Genomic DNA, 19,591 nt, shown 5'->3' on the forward strand with positions numbered 1-19,591 from the left:
TGTTGTCACCTACACTGTAATTTAGCTACACCAACTAGTGAGTGCCGGATTTTAGAACATGTATTTAATAATAGACCATAAAATTATTCGTATTCTCTGTATTGGACTGGAACTATAGCTTGCAGCTGAGGCTAACGCTGGGAATCTTTTTAAATCCAAATGACATCTATCTCTTTTCAATGATATTCCCCTGCATTGCAAGCTAGTTCCAGTCCAGTCTAATGAGAATACGAATATGGTCTATTGCTATTTAAGAAATCACTCTAAAGTCCAATACAGCAATTTTTATAGAATTTTTAACACACCTCAGGTCTGGCACATATTACACCTGACATTATTTTTTTGTTTGTGTCTTCTGCACATGTGTAACTTTTGTTATCTTTCGTTGGGAATGTACATTTACAACTATGGCAAAACTGTAAGTCGAGAATTTTTGTTATAATTTTTTTTAACTGTAGGTGGTTACATAACATTTTACATCACTGAGTTTAAACATCCACCGATAACCCTGAGAAAGCTTGGTAAATACATATAGGAGATTTATTAAATGACAGAAAATGTTCAGAAAAAGTGCCACTATAACTGACTGGAAAAACGTTGCAAACTTCAAGTGTGCAATTCTGATTGGGCACCAACCAGGCATATACTCTCATCTCAGCTGTTGAGCGAAACAGAAGGGAGAGTTGAAAGAAAAAGAAAAGGAACGTTTTAGCTGAAAGCAAGTTGTTTAAAAATCATAAGCCACAAACTTACCAGAAAAGCTTAAAGGGTTATCATGGGGAAGCATTTGCGACAATGTCCACTCCAGTACCAAGGACATTAGACTGGTAATAATAGAACAATCTGATTGATTAAATTTAGTTATTGGTCCTCTGAAGTAACCTAGTCATGTAGTAATAGATCGTTTTCACTGTCACGCAATGACAATGGACAAAGCTATGAAATTATGATGTTATAGAAGATAACTAAATAAGACACCTCTCCAAGTTTTAGGCCTGTGCGTTTCCCCAAACTTCAGATATTCGTCGAAATGTTTTGCAGATATTTACAGAGCCCAGTATGAAAACGCCATGTTGGTGGACCTCCGTGGTACACCAATATGGCGGCCGAAAAATAGTCTAAACATCTGGAACTTACTTTGGCTATCTAGGCGACTGATTATCAGTACTGATCAAACAAGCATTTACATAAGCACTTTTCCTAATGCTCTAACTTCTGAAAAGGCTCAAAATCATGGGATAAGTATATATTTTTCGACAAACTCGATCATAACCTTGTACATGTGTCACCCACCTCCATAACCCTGAAATTCAAAATGCTCTGGTTTCCAAACGAAGCACGCTATTGAGCTGTAAAATTGTAAACAGATATAAATATACCGTCTCTTATGCCTGATGAGGATAAAAACTTTGTTGGCTCTTTAGTTTTGGATTTTAGAAAGTGATGACGACACTTGAAAACCATCTATACAAGGTATATTAGTGCCCTGAAGCTTTCAAAGGGGTGTTGTCATAAGAAATGCATGGGCAAGTTTTGATCTGAGGTTGAAATCAGTCAAAAACTTATCAAAATTATCTCTCCCTCCTGTTGACAATTTACATTGTAGTTTCTTTTTGGTGTTCAAATGGGCACATTTTATGTATGAGTGAAGGTACTTATTCATAAACCTAGAGGACTGTATTGGTCAAAAATGGAGCAAGATCCTCGTGAATTGTCTTTGAGCATGAGCATTCACGTATGGGCATGTTTTGAAGTACAGGATTTCAACCCTGCAGGCATACAATATTGGGAAATGTGGCATGAACTTTCTCTGTCTGATCTCCCACTGAAGTCAAGAGGGGTGGGAGGGAAGGAATGAATTATGGACAATAATAACCTTTGTGACTGGGTTTCTTGAGGGAGGATCTGTCTGTAATTGAATAATTAATCTCTTTAATTTTTTTGGTGATGGATGTACACACGGTGTGTTGCTTTACTTTATTCTGTTATTGCCCAGTCATAGAGTTCAGTAAGTCCAGATATGCAATTTTGATCCAGGCTTATTTTCAGATTCTTTGGCTGAGGGAAGACATACAGTAAGCAAGACCTCTGCATGAACTACACTTTTGAGGAATGCATGTCTTTAGAATACAAACTGATTAAAGAGGCTTTTGGATTATAAATATGATAACAACAGATACGAGGTGCCCTTTAATTTTTGCAGAATGCTCCTCTTCAACAAAAAGATAGTTTTATAGATTTGTTAGGTTTGTCACATTGTGTTTCAATGTATGACAAAATCACTGACTTATATATATTTAGTTGCAATATTTTTTTTTTATTAGTTAGCCCTGCACTGTCATGGTTTTAATAGTGTTGACTTAAATTGTTTAGTCCGGATCAAGAGCAAGCAGTTGAGATGCAGTTGCTAAACGTTGAAGTGGATGAATGGGAGATTGCAGTTGACCGTATAATACTTCAAGAGGTCATTGGCAGGGGGGCATTTGGAGCAGTCTGGAGAGCACTTTTGAGTGAATCAGATGGAAAACCTGGAAATCGGACAGTTGCTGCAAAATCCTTTACACGTAAGATCATGTACAGATGTACTGTAGGAGTAGCAAGACAAACCGAGATGTGTGCTATTGCTATACTAAATAATTGATTGTATTAAATTTATATCTACATTGGTGTAGATATAGTAAATTGAAGTAAAAATAATAGTTATGCATTGTTTATGTTTGCTTTTTTGCAACTTGAAGAATATACACATACATACTTTACATTATCTGTTATGTACTAGGTCATTAAATAGGCAGCTAATACATGTAGCTGATGTCGACCTACCAAAGAAAGAGTAATTACACAATTTTGCGAAAGCTTACTTTCTCTATTCATTCTCATTCCATGTTAATGCCGTTCTCTCAGTAGTATAGCATATAGCTACTACGAATAGTTTATTTGTACCTTATTATGTTGTGGTGTTACACTGTAGCCACTTCTGGCGAACATGGGAGGAAGTCTCTGATGAGAGAAATTGAGCTGGGAAAGCTTCTTGGAGGAAACCATCAGGCAAACATTGTCCAGTTTATTGGCTGTGTTACCACCCAAGGTAAAACGTTGCAATTATTGTGCTTGGTAAATGAATTATGGAAATTATTTCTTGTTTGGCTGCCTTCTTGCATGTCTGAGAGCTCTATTTGATACGTTATGCCTAGGATAAAATGTCTCCATAGGTCTAAGTAGAGTGAAGGATGTGACCTGTGGAAATACAAATGAAATGAGGTTGTGATCATGGCAGTTGTTGTCACAATTTAAGCAATTGTAAGTTAAGCCTTACAAAGGGCTTTTGGGCTTCATCAGGAGTGGGACCTGTAGCCTGCATTGCTGCTGCAGTGCAGAGCTATGAAGACCCATACATTGGAGCAGACCAGTTTATCTTATCCTGTGAAAGGAAGTGAAATGTAGACTGAATGATGTGAACTGCAGAAATACAATAGAAAATGTAATTTGTGATAATCAGTATTGACATAAATTAATATTTTGCCGACATGAATCTAAGAACTGGGTGCGAGGGTAGTATGCAAAGGCTGATGGGTGGTACATTTGTAAAAAGAGACAGTTGAGAAACTTGTGACATTTTACAGTCAGCCTTGCCACTAGCACTTTCGCATAAGGTTTACTTTTATTGTGAAATTAGCATTATCTGATTTGTTTTTTCATTCTGTTGTTTATATATCAACCTTAAAACCCCAGAGGTGGCACCATTGCATTTGGTCGGGGGAACACGGTCCCTATTTATCCTAACAAGAGGTTTTGGGGGTTTACGTGTCCAGCTTTGGCGCATGTGGGACATTACTTGATGTATCGTTTATCCACTTAGTTGTAAGCTTACATTCACAATTAAAACATATCTTGGGCCTGGCTGACCAACGCACCCATGCCTCAACCTTTGAGTGTGTTTGGTTGTGTAGTGAAGGCACAATTAAAATGTGATCATAGTTATTGTAATTTAAGCAGAAGACTTCTTAACCTGTAAAAGGAAATGAAACTTTGTCAACATTGACATTGCATGTCCAACATTGTCAAACAAGACACAACAAGTGCTCAACAACACAGCAGACCTGGACCACACAATCCTGTGTCCTGTATAGTAATTGTTAGGCAAGCACATTTATCAAATTTCACAGTAATATAGAGCACCTCAAAAGTGAGTTGACTGTACATACTATTCTTGAACATGCTCTCATGCTCTTAGTTCATCCAATCATGGTCATGGAGTACTTGGTGCGTGGTGACTTGCTGGGTTATCTGAGGAAAAGCCGTGGAATCCATGATAAGTATCATCTTGGACAGGGAAGTGTTTCAGAACTGCAAATATATGACCTAATGTTGTTTTCCAAACAAATTGCTGCTGGCATGGTGTTTCTTGGATCCCGAGGGGTAAGTAACCATTTAAAAAAAATAGGATTACAACAAAATTCTACAAGCTAACACATTAACACTCACAAAAAAATTCATACTCGTCCTGTATTTTATTACAAACTCTAAATCTCCAGGTGGTAGTATGTTGGTGTTAAGTCATTTTTTAAGCATATTTTCATTGAATAGGTTTTCTTCTTTACATAGTGTTAGGTCTGTGCTTGAGCCTATTGACTTCATCAGGCCAGGGCTTATCTCTGTTTTCAGTAGCATGAAGGGACTATGAATATTTCCACTCTCCCCGCCCCCCTTCTAGATGGTATGCAAGTCCATCGCAGGGCCACCCCCAGCATTAAATTTGCTGCTACCCATTTTATGGACCTGGGTGAGGGAGGCACTGTGAGAGTAAAGTGCGTTGCCCAAATGCACTCCTAAATGTTCCCAGTTCGGGCTCGATTCCTGACTGTTTGATCTGGAGTCCAATGCAGATACCTGCTCTTAATGATATGTACACTGGAAAAGTTGAAAATTTCCATGCACATGTCAATTTTAATTTACAGTATGTAAATCTTGATTTACATTCTTTGTAAATTACAATTTACATGTTAGGGTTTTGTAAAATAAAATTACAGGAAATTTACAGCTTTTAGTACAGGATGTAAATGTTCTGTAAATAGTGATTTACATTGTCTTTGTCGACAATGATCATTTGAAGAACATGTAAAAACCTGTAAAATATTTTACGCACTTTTACAGTATCTGCCTTTGTAAAAAACATGTAAATTGCTTTGGTAAACCATGTGAGAAACGTGTAAATAATTCAACCGAATGCTGTAAAAAGTCTGGAAATGTTATGTTTGTAACCCTGTAAAAATCATGTAAATGAAAAAAGGGGGCGTGTAAGAAACATGTAAAAACCATGTAAATGAAAAAAGGGGGCCTGTAAGAAACATGTAAAAACCATGTAAATGAAAAAAAGGGGGCCTGTGAGAAACATGTAAAAAAAATGTAAATGAAAGAAAGGGAGCCTGTAAGAAACATGTAAAAACCATGTAAATGGAAAACGTAGAAGTTGCACGGGTGCGGTGGGGGGCTCTAAATAGCCTGTTAAAACATGTAAATTAAAAAGGGGACCTTGCAAAGGCTGTGAAAACAATTTAAATGAGATAATGGGGGCTTTTCGAAAACCTGTAAAGATCACCTTAATGTAAAATGGAGACCCTTAGAAAAAAAGATCTAAATTTAAGAGAAGGCCTGCTTAAACCCTGCAAAAACCATGTAATGGAAAAGTGGGCTTAATTAATATAACTCTGGTGTAACGGTTCAACCAACGGAGACTGTTCAAATGATGTAAATTCCAAGTTACCGAGAGGTTCGCGATCCTCTTGTAAACGGTTGGTTGGATTTTGCAAAGAAATAAGTGATAAGTTACCTCGCCCAGGGTAAACTTAGGGGAAGGAGGGGGGGGGGGGGGGGGTAACCGAGAACATATAAACGGGACCTTTTGAAGGCGCCTAAAGTTAAAGTGTAACACCGCCGTAAAGCTCCGTAAACCTTTTACGTTGAAGCATTTGAACTTCTCTAAAGTCCAAGTGTGTGCAATAGTGTGCTTTAAATTGATGTTGGGTTACAAGGTATGTACCAAACTAAATCGCTGCATTGATCGACACCGCATTAAGCTGTCTTCTTGTGAACTTTCCGCGCACCCACAACGACAAAATAAAACTAGAATTGTTACTGCACATGCAGGCGTCCCAAGCTTGCGTCTCTAGAAAAGAGAAAAATTAGTTCTCGGACACGTACGTGTTTATTCATGAAGGTCCATGAAAGCGTCACGTGTTGTGTGAGTTCAAGACGGAAAGAGCCCTGGTGACCGAGTTTGAACTGACGCGGAGTTAGGTTAGGCAGGGAACCGACAGGGACACCCAACGACCGTTTTCTCTCGAATGCTTTTGAACGCTGTTTTAGGCTATCTGGAGTACTTTCAAAGCTCTGTAGGTTAATTTTAGGTTGCACTAAAAAAGATTTATTTGTTCGGTTATTCTAGAGGAACTTGAGTATTCTCGAACTTATTAGGGCTTTTTTGTCCATTTCCCGAAAACGTTAGGTCTTATCGCCTTTCCGAAAATGATAGCTGACTTTTTTTCTGTACCCAAAATGACATTTTCTAACAATCCGAAAACAACAGACATTAAATTTCTCATATCACGAAAGTTCGAGGTCACAATTGTGCCCCTGAACCGTTGAGAATGAACGAAATATCATCGATTTAGAGCGTTAAATATAGCAGCCTTGTGAGTGCCCGATCTCCAACAAGCGGGAATCAGCGGTCTTCATGTTAGGTACCAGGTTGTCTCGGTTCTCCCGCCATGTTGGGCAGTTCGTTGGAACTTGCATCGAACTCGAGCTCTGTTTTAGCGGGCCAAAATCCACTCTACCTTCGCTTCGTCACCGTGCACGGTTTCAAGGCAAAGTTTTCCGTTACCCAGAAGCTGAAGATAGCGATTACAGGCAACAACAACAACAGGTAAGCAAGTTTTGCATAAATTGAACGAGTAGAGTAAAGTAACGTCAAGATGCATTTCGTTTTGCCTTTGGTTGTGAATGTGTCATTATCAACGAGAAGTTACATTGCTTGTGTAATCGACTTTGGTGATGTTTACTTGCCGTGCATAAAGAGCTTTATGATCTGTTATTATCTGTTCTCGATAAAAGAGGAAGAGCATGCGACATTTGTTATTGGCTTATATGCACCTTATGATTCCTTCTGATGCATGCTCTTGTAAGGTTATGTTGCCCTCTGATGTGAATGCTAGTAAGCTAAAATGTAATGTGCCATTTTCAGCAGAGAAATTTCTCTTATGCTAGTGTAAGTATTCTGAAGTTACTCAAGTGTCTACAGTTGTACCTACATGCAAGTTACAATATGCTGTTATACACAACTGTACATGGACATTGCACTCACTGGTACTGATAGTAAGTTACATGTTGTGGAATTTCCTTTCACAAAAAAAAAAAAAAAAAAAAAAAGATACTTTATAAAGAGGTATACATGTACCTCAAACTGTCATGAAAACTACACAGGACTTGAAAAAAAAGGAGGAGTAACTTGCCCAGGCAGGAAAATCTACTTGTCTTGTATGACACAGTATAGTCAATCGATTATTCGATAACAATCAATAGAGATTAGTCAGTGATATCAGAAATCAATAAAAGGATTCATCATGAGTAATCGATTGTGATCAAATTTTCAATAAGCATTATCGATTTTGCTGATACTAGCTTATCATTTAAGCAACATTTAATAAGAAAGAAATGAACAAAAGATATAAAGTGAAATATGAAATCGTGAATACAATTGCAGAAAAACATAACATTGTATCTTGTAAACAATATTTTGCTGGCATACATGTATCGGGACTATGTTTTGGGGGTCTTTAGTAGTGCCTTTGAAATCTACATAAAAACGTTAGAATCAAGCATTGTGTTGAGGGACACAGTTTTTCTACAGTTTATGTGAACAAACAAAGAGAGACCAACTTTCAATTGATTCTCTAATGACTGATAAATCTAGTAAAATCAAATTGATAACTTGAAACTTCTCTAGCATGTGAGTATGAATTTCTTTCAATTGATTGATGACACTGATAACACTTACATTAATTTCAATTTATTGATTTATATCAATTTATGGATCGATTTCAATCAATTGCCTTACCCTGGGATGACCAGACAGCATTTTAGAGCCCTGTTACAGCTGTACATTTTACTTGTACGAAATTGGGCTCTTACCAAAATAATACATGTAGGTTTCATGTGTCATGCATCTGTTCAGTAGTAGCAGGGCAGGAAAAAAAAATTGTAAGTCACTTGCCCAGTGGGCCAGTCAATTTTAGTTTTCATTTGCCCCTACTTAAATATTAGTTGCCAATGTGGTGGCCAGTAAGGAAATCAAAGGACAAAAATTTAATGCAAGCAAAGTACGCTCAGATTCCTAACTAATTCTTGCTTTCAGCCTAATAATTAACTAATCTTTAGGTCTTAAGTTTTGAAATGGAATGACTGGAAATTATCATTTATCAAGCTGGCATTTTTAGTCAGACTCACAAGACTACTGAGGCTACATTGTAATTTCACTTGCCCACCGGGCCACTGAACTTCTATTTTCACTTGCCCAAGAGCAAAATTTACTTGGCTGAGGAAATCAGGCCTGGGTTTTTTCCTGCCTTGAGTAGATGACAGATAACATCAAAATGTGGTAAAAACAAGAAATATTCACATAAGCCATTGCCAGAGCGTGTCACAGAATCTGTGAATTTTTTAGCCAAGTGTGTCACTGATGTTCTTACCACATTTTGTTGTCTTCTGTGATCTATTACTGAACAGATGCACAACAACATGGAATCTATCTGCTTTGTAATACATAACAAAGAAACAAAAACAAATGTTTATGACATTATCTGTACCTCTGTCCACCAATAGAGCATAAGTACATGTAAGAAACAATCAAATTGTGCCTGCAAATAACTTGACTTATTATTTAAACATTGTTTGATAGGAGTTTGATTTATTGTGCATGAATATTACAGTGTAGAAGATAGTGAACGTTGAATATTTACTGCCACAGATTTTGAGTTTAGTTCTTCTACATCCTCTGACATTCAGTGCCTTCCAATCAGAGGTGCAAAGTTTTTGTCACACAGCAGCTACAGATGTAGATGTAAGATCTGTTTGATTGATGAATATTCAGGGCTCGAAATAATGGCTGGTCAACGGGCAATGTCTGGCCAGAATGGTGACTTGACCGGCCAAAAACTTCACTCGCCGGTCATGTTGACCAGTCATGTCATGTTGAGACGGTCACGTTGTTCATTCTTGAATAAACAATGAAATCCCCAACTGTAAACCTGAGAGTTTTAATCTCTTTTTTATTATGACCCCTCACGAAAATATACACCAACGCATATCTGTTCGAACGGCTAAAGACCATTTGCTTGCTGTTTGTCATGCGTTCAAGATCGATAGGAATGCCATTCGAGCGACTGGGGTTAAATCCGTTCAGAAAAATATTAAGCCAATTTTTAAACAGTCTAGCAGTGACTGGAACAAACAAATTATATTTGTGGGTTTAATTAGTCTAACATTACGTGTACTTGATTTTTTCATAAATATCTTGACCAGTCAGAAACGAGATGTGACTGAGCTAAAATTACTTTGGCCGGTCAACATGACCGGCTACAGTCCGATTTCAAAGGCTACAGTATAAATTGGAATGATAAGAAACAAAATAATAACTCCAGTGTAAAATTCGCTGATTGATATCATACACAGAATTTGCTGATTCATACAGAGACATAACTTATGTTATTTAACGAAATGTTTTATGTTACTTGTAGGATGAAGTAAAATTGAGAGTGGTCAATACATGCATACTCCTTGGCTTTGATGCTTAATCAGGAAAAAAGCAGCAACTGAGAAGTCTACAGTACTTATGACTCTATAAGGGGTCCAAGGCCCATTTCTTGAAGGCCCCAGAAACTTTTTGGGCCCACAAAGCCATCTTTAATTGAGCTGTGTCTAAAAACTAAGAGCTGTATATGCCTGGAACTTCTTGTGTGAAGGAAACCTCTGTTCATATTGAGAATAAGCAAATAAAACAGCTCTGTGAGCATAAGATTTCAGATTTTGGTATGGCTTTCTGGGTGCAAAAACTTTTTGGGACCTTTGAGAAATGGGCCCCTGGTGCATTACAGTCTAACATGGTGACCTTCAACACTTTGATATGCTCTGGAAGCTTTTTGGCATAAATTCAACCACCTTAAACATTTTTAATGCTTTGAAGTATCACCTACCTGTGTTAGTTAATTAGCATTAAATTTAAATATTTTAGATTGCTAGGTTGATACTTATTGTTCAATACAGCAGCTACAAGATTTCATCGTAAAAAGAAAAGGCTATGTTTACATACGTGTAGTACCAGAACAACAATTTATTAACTTATGTTGTGTTATGGGAACTACGAATTGTTTTTTGTTTTGTTTTTTTGTTTTTTAAGCACAGTGTTTTATCACAAAAAAAAGTAAAATTTTGGATCTTCACCAGTCTGAACATTGTTTACATTGAATGTTTTGTCAGGGATGCAAAATGTTTGTACTGTTTGGATTCCGTACAGTTTTGGAAAAAGAAGGAAACTGTGACTTTGTAAACATAGCCGAAAAGATGTCAGAAGCCTTGTTTTATGTTATGCAATGTAGTATTCCTTTGGGATGAATGTTTTTATGATGAATTTAAAATGTCAATCACTATCTTGTGGTTTTTTTCTTCCCATTTTCTGTTATTTCAAAAGAACAATTCACTCTACGAAAAAAGTTGCTCAATACTTGACACTTACATTGCAGTAATTTTCATAATGCAGTAAGTCTGCATACGACCCACGTGGCCCAACAGGCTGGAGCTTATCCCGCTTTCTGTAGCAGGAAGCGAGTAGGACTTTCTACTCCCCCTGGATGAGATGCCAGTCCATTGCAGGGTTACCCCACCATTAAATTTGCTGATACCCACTTATACACCTGGGTGGAGAGGCACTGAGAGTAAAGTGTGTTGCCCGACAACACAACAGAATGTACCCACCTAGGGCTTGAACCCGGACCACGTGATCAGGAGTTGAGTGCACTACATGTAACTAGGAGGCCATCGTGCCTCCCACATTTTTCATAATAATTATTAAAGCTAATTTAATCCTACATTAATTACTTAGTAAGAAAAAACAGTTTATTCATTCATTTTATGACAAAGGTATTATCATTATTACATTTGACTTTGTGTATTTAGTATAAATTTAAGACAGGTATCCATTTGCAAACAATTTTAATTTAGTAATACACCTAAATTGCAAAATTTTTCCTAGTTGTAGCTGCCAACAGTATAGTTCTTCATCATTTTATTATTTATGAATTAAATAGAGCTGAATATGACATGGTTTCGCACAATCTTGAAAAGGTCTTGAATTTTAGTAGTCTTCTTGAAAAGTGCTTGAATTCGGTTAAAGGAGCTCAGTCGTGGTATTTTGAAATATTTTGGCCATGCACAAAATTACATTTAAGTCGTCTTGTTATGGATACAAAGGAAAGAAAACATGTTTTATTTGTCGTAATGTATACATTGTAAACGTTATTCAAGGCATATACAAACTATTTGAATTTTACTGAGTTTGTACTGATTGCAATAAATTTCTGATTCTGTATAAATTTGCATATTTTCTACTATTATAATTAAGGTCAACAGATTTGATTACAATAAAACCGTACATTCTATGCATTTTTCTTCAAGTTATGTTATTTACAGGCTCCCTTTTTCAATTTCCAGGTTATTTACAGGCTCCCTTTTTCGATCTACATGTTATTTACAGGCTCCCCTTTTCAATTTACAGGTTATTTGCAGGCTCCCTTTTTCAATTTACAGGTTATTTACAGGCTCCCTTTTTCAATTTCCAGGATATTTGCAGCCTCCCTTTTTTAATTTACAGGTTATTTACAGGCTCCCTTTTTCGATTTCCATGTTATTTACAGGCTCCCTTTCTCGATTTCCATGATTATTTACAGGCTCTCTTTTTCGATTTACATGTTATTTACAGGCTCCATTTTTCGATTTCCATGTTATTTACAGGCTCCCCTTTTCCGATTTACATGTTATTTACAGGCTCCCTTTCTCGATTTCCATGATTATTTACAGGCTCTCTTTTTCGATTTACATGTTATTTACAGGCTCCCTTTTTCGATTTACATGTTATTTACAGGCTCCCCTTTTCCGATTTCCATGTTATTTACAGGCTCCCTTTCTCGATTTCCATGATTATTTACAGGCTCTCTTTTTCGATTTACATGTTATTTACAGGCTCCATTTTTCGATTTCCATGTTATTTACAGGCTCCCCTTTTCCGATTTACATGTTATTTACAGGCTCCCTTTCTCGATTTCCATGATTATTTACAGGCTCTCTTTTTCGATTTACATGTTATTTACAGGCTCCCTTTTTCGATTTACATGTTATTTACAGGCTCCCCTTTTCCGATTTCCATGTTATTTACAGGCTCCCTTTTCCGATTTCCATGTTATTTACAGGCTCCCTTTTCCGATTTACATGTTATTTACAGGCTCCCTTTTTCGATTTACATGTTATTTACAGGCTCCCTTTTTCGATTTACATGTTCTTTATAGGCTCTCTTTTTTGATTTCCATGTTATTTACAGGCTCCCTTTTTCAATTTACACGTCACTTACAGGCTCCCTTTTCCGATTTACATGTTATTTACAGCCTCCCTTTTTCTATTTACATGTTGTTTACAGCCTCCCCTTTTTTATTTACATGTTATTTACAGTATTTTGGCAGTCTCCCTGTATTAAATTTACGTGTTATTTACGCGTTTCCAGGTTGAATCACAAGAAATTTACAGGCTATTTACAGTATTTGCAGGAACAGTTTACATGTTATTTACATGATCTTAGCCCTTAGCTTTGAAACATTTACAGTGTTTTTTCCTCATTTACATGTTTCACTTGAAATATTTACATGTTTTTTACATGAAACCACCAAAACATGTAAAAGGGGAAAAATCATGTAAATTATTCTTTACAGTCTCTTTTTGATTATTTACATGTTAATTACATGTTATTTACATACTCTGTAAATTTTCAACTTTTCCAGTGGTACTTTGGGAGTGGAAATACTACTTTGTTATTACTCGTGCATTGTAAGGCCTAGTGTTGTGAAGTGCCTGCAATCAATTTTTAACAAAAAATTGTAGCTTTTGGAATTTGTTTAGAGTTTGAATCCTCTTCTATCCTTGGATTGCAATATAGCACTGACTTATTTGCAATGGTCAAAATGGAAGGCCCCTGGTTTCAAAAAACTAGGAAAGGGTGTTGGCTTCTAGTCAAATTTATGTTTTTCCTTCCACAATTACAACTAAGTGATAGTTTTTGAAAAGTGTTAACATATTCAAAATGTAAAATAATGACTTTTTGTAGATAATCCATCGAGACCTGGCAGCTCGTAATGTTCTTCTTGATGACAACTTTGTTTGCAAAGTTACCGACTTTGGTCTGGCTTATCAAAATTTCAAGTATGGCCATGGCAATGCTAAAAAGGTATCTCACTTTACAATTTTACACACCCAAGACAAAATTAACACACCAATACTGGCCGCAAGGGGATCACTCAGGGTGGCTCAAAACTGTTTCCAAGGTTTTTCGGCATTTTCTTTATTGAATCAATACTATCACTCTTTTTACTTGACAGTATAATTTTGACATCAACCAAAGTCTCAATCATTATTAAACAAGTTATTAATAGTTCATGTAAGTTATATTTCTTTTCCTGATGCAAAAGTTTACCATAGCAATACTACAGGCCATTCAAAACATGCTTAAATTTAGCTTCAAGTACTCACAATTCGTTTTGCCAAGTGTAAAGAAAGTGTTTCAGGGTCTTTAGATCCACCTTGATTTTTTAAATGTTGATTTAGCTAAACAAAATTCAAATGAAACATTCCAGTGTCAACTTACAAGCTTTACACTGTTTGTATTTACAGGGCTGTATACCAATCAAATGGACGGCACCCGAAATTCTCTCAGGAAGTTTTGCCGAGCTCTCAACCCAGAGTGATGTGTATGTACAATACAAATTCTTTTGGTTGTGCCTCAGTTAAGGCTCTGTTAAACAAGGCCATTTTTCTTGTAACTTAATTATCTTGAAGTTTTGTTGCGCCGTTGCAAAACAAGTTGCACAACAAGTTGCACAAGACATTGCTTAGTTTTACATTTACTGAATATATTGAACGATGTGGCAAAAACCAGAACTTTGAGAGACATGTTCATTTCAGGGAATTATACACTAAGCAATTTTTTATGCAACTTGTATCGTAACAAGAATTAGTAGTCAGACAAGTTGTGCAAAGAATTGCCTAATGTAACAGTGTTGTTAATCTCATTGTTTTTGTTAAAAGGAAAGTTAAAACAAGTAGCTAACTTTCAGGAATACTGCTTTTTTGCTGGTCATTGTTGCAACACATTCTGGCTGGATTCTCAAGGATTTGACAGACATACTAGATGAGATAGTCAACTACCAATACAATAAGCATTAAAGTTAATTATTATTCAGTTGTAAAAAGACTCACGGCCAAATTTCAAGTTGGTCGCCTAGGCATGTCATCATGTGGTTTGCTATGAACGCAATAAATTTGGCAGAATTTGGAAAGAGGAGGAGAAAAGAAAGTCATGATTTGTAATAATTTTGCATTTTGTTCTTCGATCTGTAGAATTCTAGTATACTCTCTCACCTGATCTTTAATGATCTTTAAAGCAGTAATTATCTTTCTATTGCATTCCTTGTAGTTTTTCCTTGAAAATAGCACATTAGTTTAACCCGACTGTGATCTATTTTACTAATTTACAGGTGGTCTTATGGAATTGTCTTGTATGAGATATTCACCATCGGTAAGTTTCAACATTTGATGAGTAATGACAGCAATGAAAAACAAAAGAAAACAGAACAAAAACTAAAATCATGCAGGGTCAAACAACTAGCCAGCAGATCACAGCACACTTACATACATGTACTTCAGTACGATTATTATTATTGTTGTTGTTTTTGTTGTTGTTGTTGTTTTAACTTATGATATTTCGGTCATAAATAAGCCGATGACCACTCTACAACAACAGTTCCCGGCCCCAAAATTTCGTCCTGCTCCGGATTCACAAACCAAAGTTGTTTACAAAATTCCTTGCGCTGACTGTTCATGGTGTTATATCGGTGAAACTAGCAGAGCGTCATCGTCATCGTCATCGTTATTATTATTAGTAGTAGTAGTAGTAGCAGTAGCAGTAGCAGTAGCAGTAGCAGTAGCAGTAGCAGTAGCAGTAGCAGTAGCAGTAGCAGTAGCAGTAGCAGTAGCAGTAGCAGTAGCAGTAGCAGTAGCAGTAGCAGTAGCAGTAGCAGTAGCAGTAGCAGTAGCAGTAGCAGTAGCAGTAGCAGTAGCAGTAGCAGTAGCAGTAGCAGTAGCAGTAGCAGTAGCAGTAGCAGTAGCAGTAGCAGTAGCAGTAGCAGTAGCAGTAGCAGTAGCAGTAGCAGTAGCAGTAGCAGTAGCAGTAGCAGTAGCAGTAGCAGTAGCAGTAGCAGTAGCAGTAGCAGTAGCAGTAGCAGTAGCAGTAGCAGTAGCAGTAGCAGTAGCAGTAGCAGTAGCAGTAGCAGTAGCAGTAGCAGTAGTAGTAGTAGTAGTAGTAGTAGTAGTAGTAGTAGTAGTAGTAGTAGTAGTAGTAGTAGTAGTAGTAGTAGTAGTAATAATAATAGTAATTGGACCGAGTGGAGTACGATTCGTATAGAAAATCGATCTGTTGGAGAAACAATAAGGGATTAATTGTACGCGTGAAAAGATCGGACCGTTTCGAGAAAAAAGATCAATTTCCTTTTAATAATACGGCAACTATAAATACATGTTTCTATCTCACTTCTTTTCATAATAGACGGTTGCTAAAATGAAGCTACGCTGTGATTGAATATTTTAGTTTTGTAACTTTGTTTTCTCAACACTTTTCGCCAAAGTTCTCCATAAAATAATTTCTTTCTTTCGCAAACGAACCTCAAAGACGAACATGTCCCAAGTTTGCATTATGAAGTTGGATTTTATTGGCTGGAGAGTTGTCAAAACTCTGAACGCGTGAGCGACTTTTTGATAAATGACCTACAGAAAAGGAAGTGCACGTTGGAACGGTAAAAGCGTTATTTTACCGACAAAACTCCCATGGTGTTTTTACTTACTGCTGCTTCTTCATAAGCTTTTTGTTTGTCTGAGATGGAAAACGTGGAAGTTTTGTCCGACTCCATTGCTCAAATGTGACCAATACAATTAAAATTTCATTGTTCAGCTCTCGATACAATTTGGGATAAATTGGCCCCCTTCCAACCAATCAGAAGCGAGTATTTACGGTAGCAGTATTATTAAGGGAGTAATCACGTGAGTAATTTGAAAATCAGACGAGCGTGAAGGTCAAAGCCGATTTGAAATTACGAGCACGATTACTCCCTGAATTGTAGGACACAAGGTCCAATTACTAATTAATCGTATCTATATCAAATTTCGGGAGAAAAAACGTCTTCTGAGAACTTCGTTTGAGCGAAAACCTCTGTAGCGCTTTTCATAAGCGTTGAAAACTGTAGAAAACAGTGCAAAGGAAGCCACTAAAGCGCGCGCAATTGACCTACGAATAACGTGGGTGTCCAATTACAAAGAGTACAAATTGGATACCTGTAACTGGACACCCACGTCATCGCACGCTGATTACATGACAAATAGGCGCGTGGAGAACCAATCACGATCGAGAATTTTGTTATAGATACGATTATTATTATTAGTGTTATTATTTTTATAAAAGTTCGCTTTACTTCGTTAGACTTTTCACGTTCTTGTGCTGCCTTAAAACCCTCGAGATTTCCTAAGCACCTTGATGCACTAACGATAGATAATAAAGGAGAAAACTGTTCCTCCCAAAATTCAGTTTCTGTTCGTTTGATTGCGAGAAGAGGGTCTGCACTGAGATTCGGTAAAATTGAAAAAGGAACTAATCTCTCGTTCATGCCTAGCTTAACCTTGAATTATTTAATAACTTATCTTCATTTATAAAAAACTAAAAACTAAAATAAAAAAATAATATTATAATCGTGTCTATAACAAAATTCTCGATCATGATTGTTCTCTGTACACCTATTTCACGCGTAATCAGCGCGCGGCCACATGGGTGTCCAATTACAGGTGTCAAATTTGAATTGTTTGTAATTGGATACGCACGTGATTCGCACGTCAATTATGTGCACTTTAATGGCTTCCTTTGCAATGTTTCCAACAGTTTTCTTAACTTATGAAAAGCGCTACAGACGTTTTCGCTCAAAAGAAGTTCTCATGAGACATTTTTAATTCCGAAATTTGTTATAGATACGATCAAATAGTAATTGGACCTCGTGTCGTACAATTTAGGGAATAATCGTGCTCGTAATTTCAAATCAGCCTTGCGCTTCGCGCTCGTCTGATTTTAACATTACTCGAGCGATTACTCCCTGCATTGTACTCCACGCGGTCCAATTACTATTACTTATTATTATCATTATCATCATTATTAAAGAGAAGCAATTTTTTAAAACATTTAATGATTAAAAATTGCGATAAAACATTTCGTAAAAGCATATTAAAAGTTTCTTGACGATGTTTCGATGTTTTGCTAACGTCATTATCAAGTTAAAGAGTAAATGATAAAAAATGTTTAAAAACTAAAAATACAATAGGTGATTGGAATGTTCTTTTGAACAAAGCGTTTTGCATGAATGCAATCAGTCTGCGTGTTGAGACTAGGACTGCGCTCCTTGATGAAAAGCATCTCGTAGACAAGACAATCAAATTTTCCTTGGCACTTTGTTAGAATGCGGAATTGGCTTTCTTTGAGGAGGCTTGAATTCCCATGGGCTGTCGAAAACTGTTTACCGATCGCAGAGTTTCTATGTTCAACAATACGTTGGTAGAGATTTCAAGCTGTAAAGCCAACATTATCTGAATCACACAGATCACATGTAAAAGAGTAAGAAACGCATTGTTGATTTAAGATTGGAGGCTTGGCACGAGAAAGAAAAACAGGGAAGACAGCAGCGTTGTGTGAGTGATTTTGCCCTTCAAAGATCAAACATCAGCTAACGCAGTTAAAAGGCAAAGCAAATGTAGTAGATTGGTACTACACTACAACCCGTATTTATCAGCAGAAAATTGGAACAAGACCTCAAGCCCAGAGAAATCAAGCCTCCAATCGTAAATCAACAATGCGTTGTTTACTCTTTTACATGTGACCTGTGTGATTCAGATTATGTCGGCTTTACAGCTCGACATCTCCACCAACGAATTGTTGAACATAAAAACTCTGCGATCGGTAAACACTTTTCGACAGCCCATGGGGATACAAGCGTCCTCGGAGAAAGCCAATTCCGCATTCTAACAAAGTGCTAAGGAAAATTTGATTCTCTTGTCTATGAGATGCTTTTCATCAAGGAGCGCAGTCCTAGTCTCAACACGCAGACTGATTCCATTCGCGCAAGACTCTTGGTTTAAAAGAACATTCCATCACCTATTGTATTTTTATTATTTAAACATTTTTTATCATTTACTCTTTGACCTGATAATAACATTAGCAAAACGTCGAAACGTCGTCAACAAACTTTTAATATGCTTTTACCAAATGTTTTATCGCAATTTTTTATCGTTCAACTATCATTGTCATTATTATCATTATTATCATTATTACATTGATCGATAGATTGATCTAACACGAAGGAGTTTTTTTCGTTAAACCAACTTGTAACAAAGTTACAACACACCTGTATTCCTTGACAGGAGGAATTCCATACCCAGGATGGTCAGAAGGCAGAGTAGTTCGAGCAGTCCTGGACGGATATCAAATGCCAAAACCTGACCACATTGACGACCAGTTGTAAGTTTATTTACAACTTTTACAGTTTTTTTTTACTGTTTTACAATGTTTACCTTAAGTTACATTAAAGTGCGTTGCAAATGTTAAATGCATTAATGAGAACTTTTTTGTGATATCTGAGAATCTGACTGGTTTTGATTAAAATTTTATGTGGCAAAAATAACTCAAAGCTAATTTTCTTTTGACGTAGTAAATAGTTCCTGAAAATTAATTTATTAAAGCATGTATTAAATAAGACTTGTAATGTTTATAAATTTTAATGTGTATATTTTTAGGTATGATGTAATGACAAGGTGCTGGAACTTAAACCCTGAATTCCGTCCTCCTTTTGAAAACCTACGAGAAAGAATGGATACATACCTTCGTGAGGAGGTTTGTAGTGATGAGACAATTAATAATCGAGGTTAACAGAATTCCATGGACTTGTTTAAAGACCATGACGATTATAATTATAGAATTACGCAGCTGTATTCTCTAACTAAAAAAAAAATCGAAAAAACTAAAAGTTCGATTGTCTGCCTCTCTGTCTGTCTATCATATTTGAAGGCAAGAATTTACCTACTGCAAACATGCCGCATCTTATCCAGAGAACTTTTTAATCACTATGTCCCATCCTGGTTATTCTGTGTTAACACTTACTATTTTAAACTTTTTATAATACTAATTTCTCTT

At 36.6% G+C, this 19,591-nt stretch overlaps 1 protein-coding gene and 1 long non-coding RNA gene across 2 annotated transcripts in view; both read left to right on the top strand.

Annotated features, from left to right (window-relative positions):
- Positions 1-19,591, top strand: part of LOC149101072 (fibroblast growth factor receptor 1-A-like) — a 55,119-nt gene that overhangs the window by 32,787 nt on the left and 2,741 nt on the right. Inside the window, exons 13-21 of the mRNA XM_089276222.1 lie at positions 713-725; positions 2,374-2,564; positions 2,972-3,088; positions 4,235-4,419; positions 13,424-13,543; positions 13,987-14,063; positions 14,850-14,890; positions 18,823-18,919; positions 19,195-19,291. Coding sequence (XP_089132348.1) covers positions 713-725; positions 2,374-2,564; positions 2,972-3,088; positions 4,235-4,419; positions 13,424-13,543; positions 13,987-14,063; positions 14,850-14,890; positions 18,823-18,919; positions 19,195-19,291 — 938 coding nt within the window. The remainder of the gene's footprint in view (positions 1-712; positions 726-2,373; positions 2,565-2,971; positions 3,089-4,234; positions 4,420-13,423; positions 13,544-13,986; positions 14,064-14,849; positions 14,891-18,822; positions 18,920-19,194; positions 19,292-19,591) is intronic.
- On the top strand, positions 6,758-13,512 carry LOC149101074 (uncharacterized). The gene is made up of 2 exons (XR_016203084.1): positions 6,758-6,925; positions 9,795-13,512. It is a non-coding gene; the product is annotated as an uncharacterized LOC149101074 (long non-coding RNA).

Source organism: Orbicella faveolata, unplaced genomic scaffold (assembly GCF_042242905.1).
Source record: "Orbicella faveolata isolate gen_17 unplaced genomic scaffold, um_ofav_v1 contig_4, whole genome shotgun sequence".
NCBI lineage: Eukaryota > Metazoa > Cnidaria > Anthozoa > Scleractinia > Merulinidae > Orbicella > Orbicella faveolata.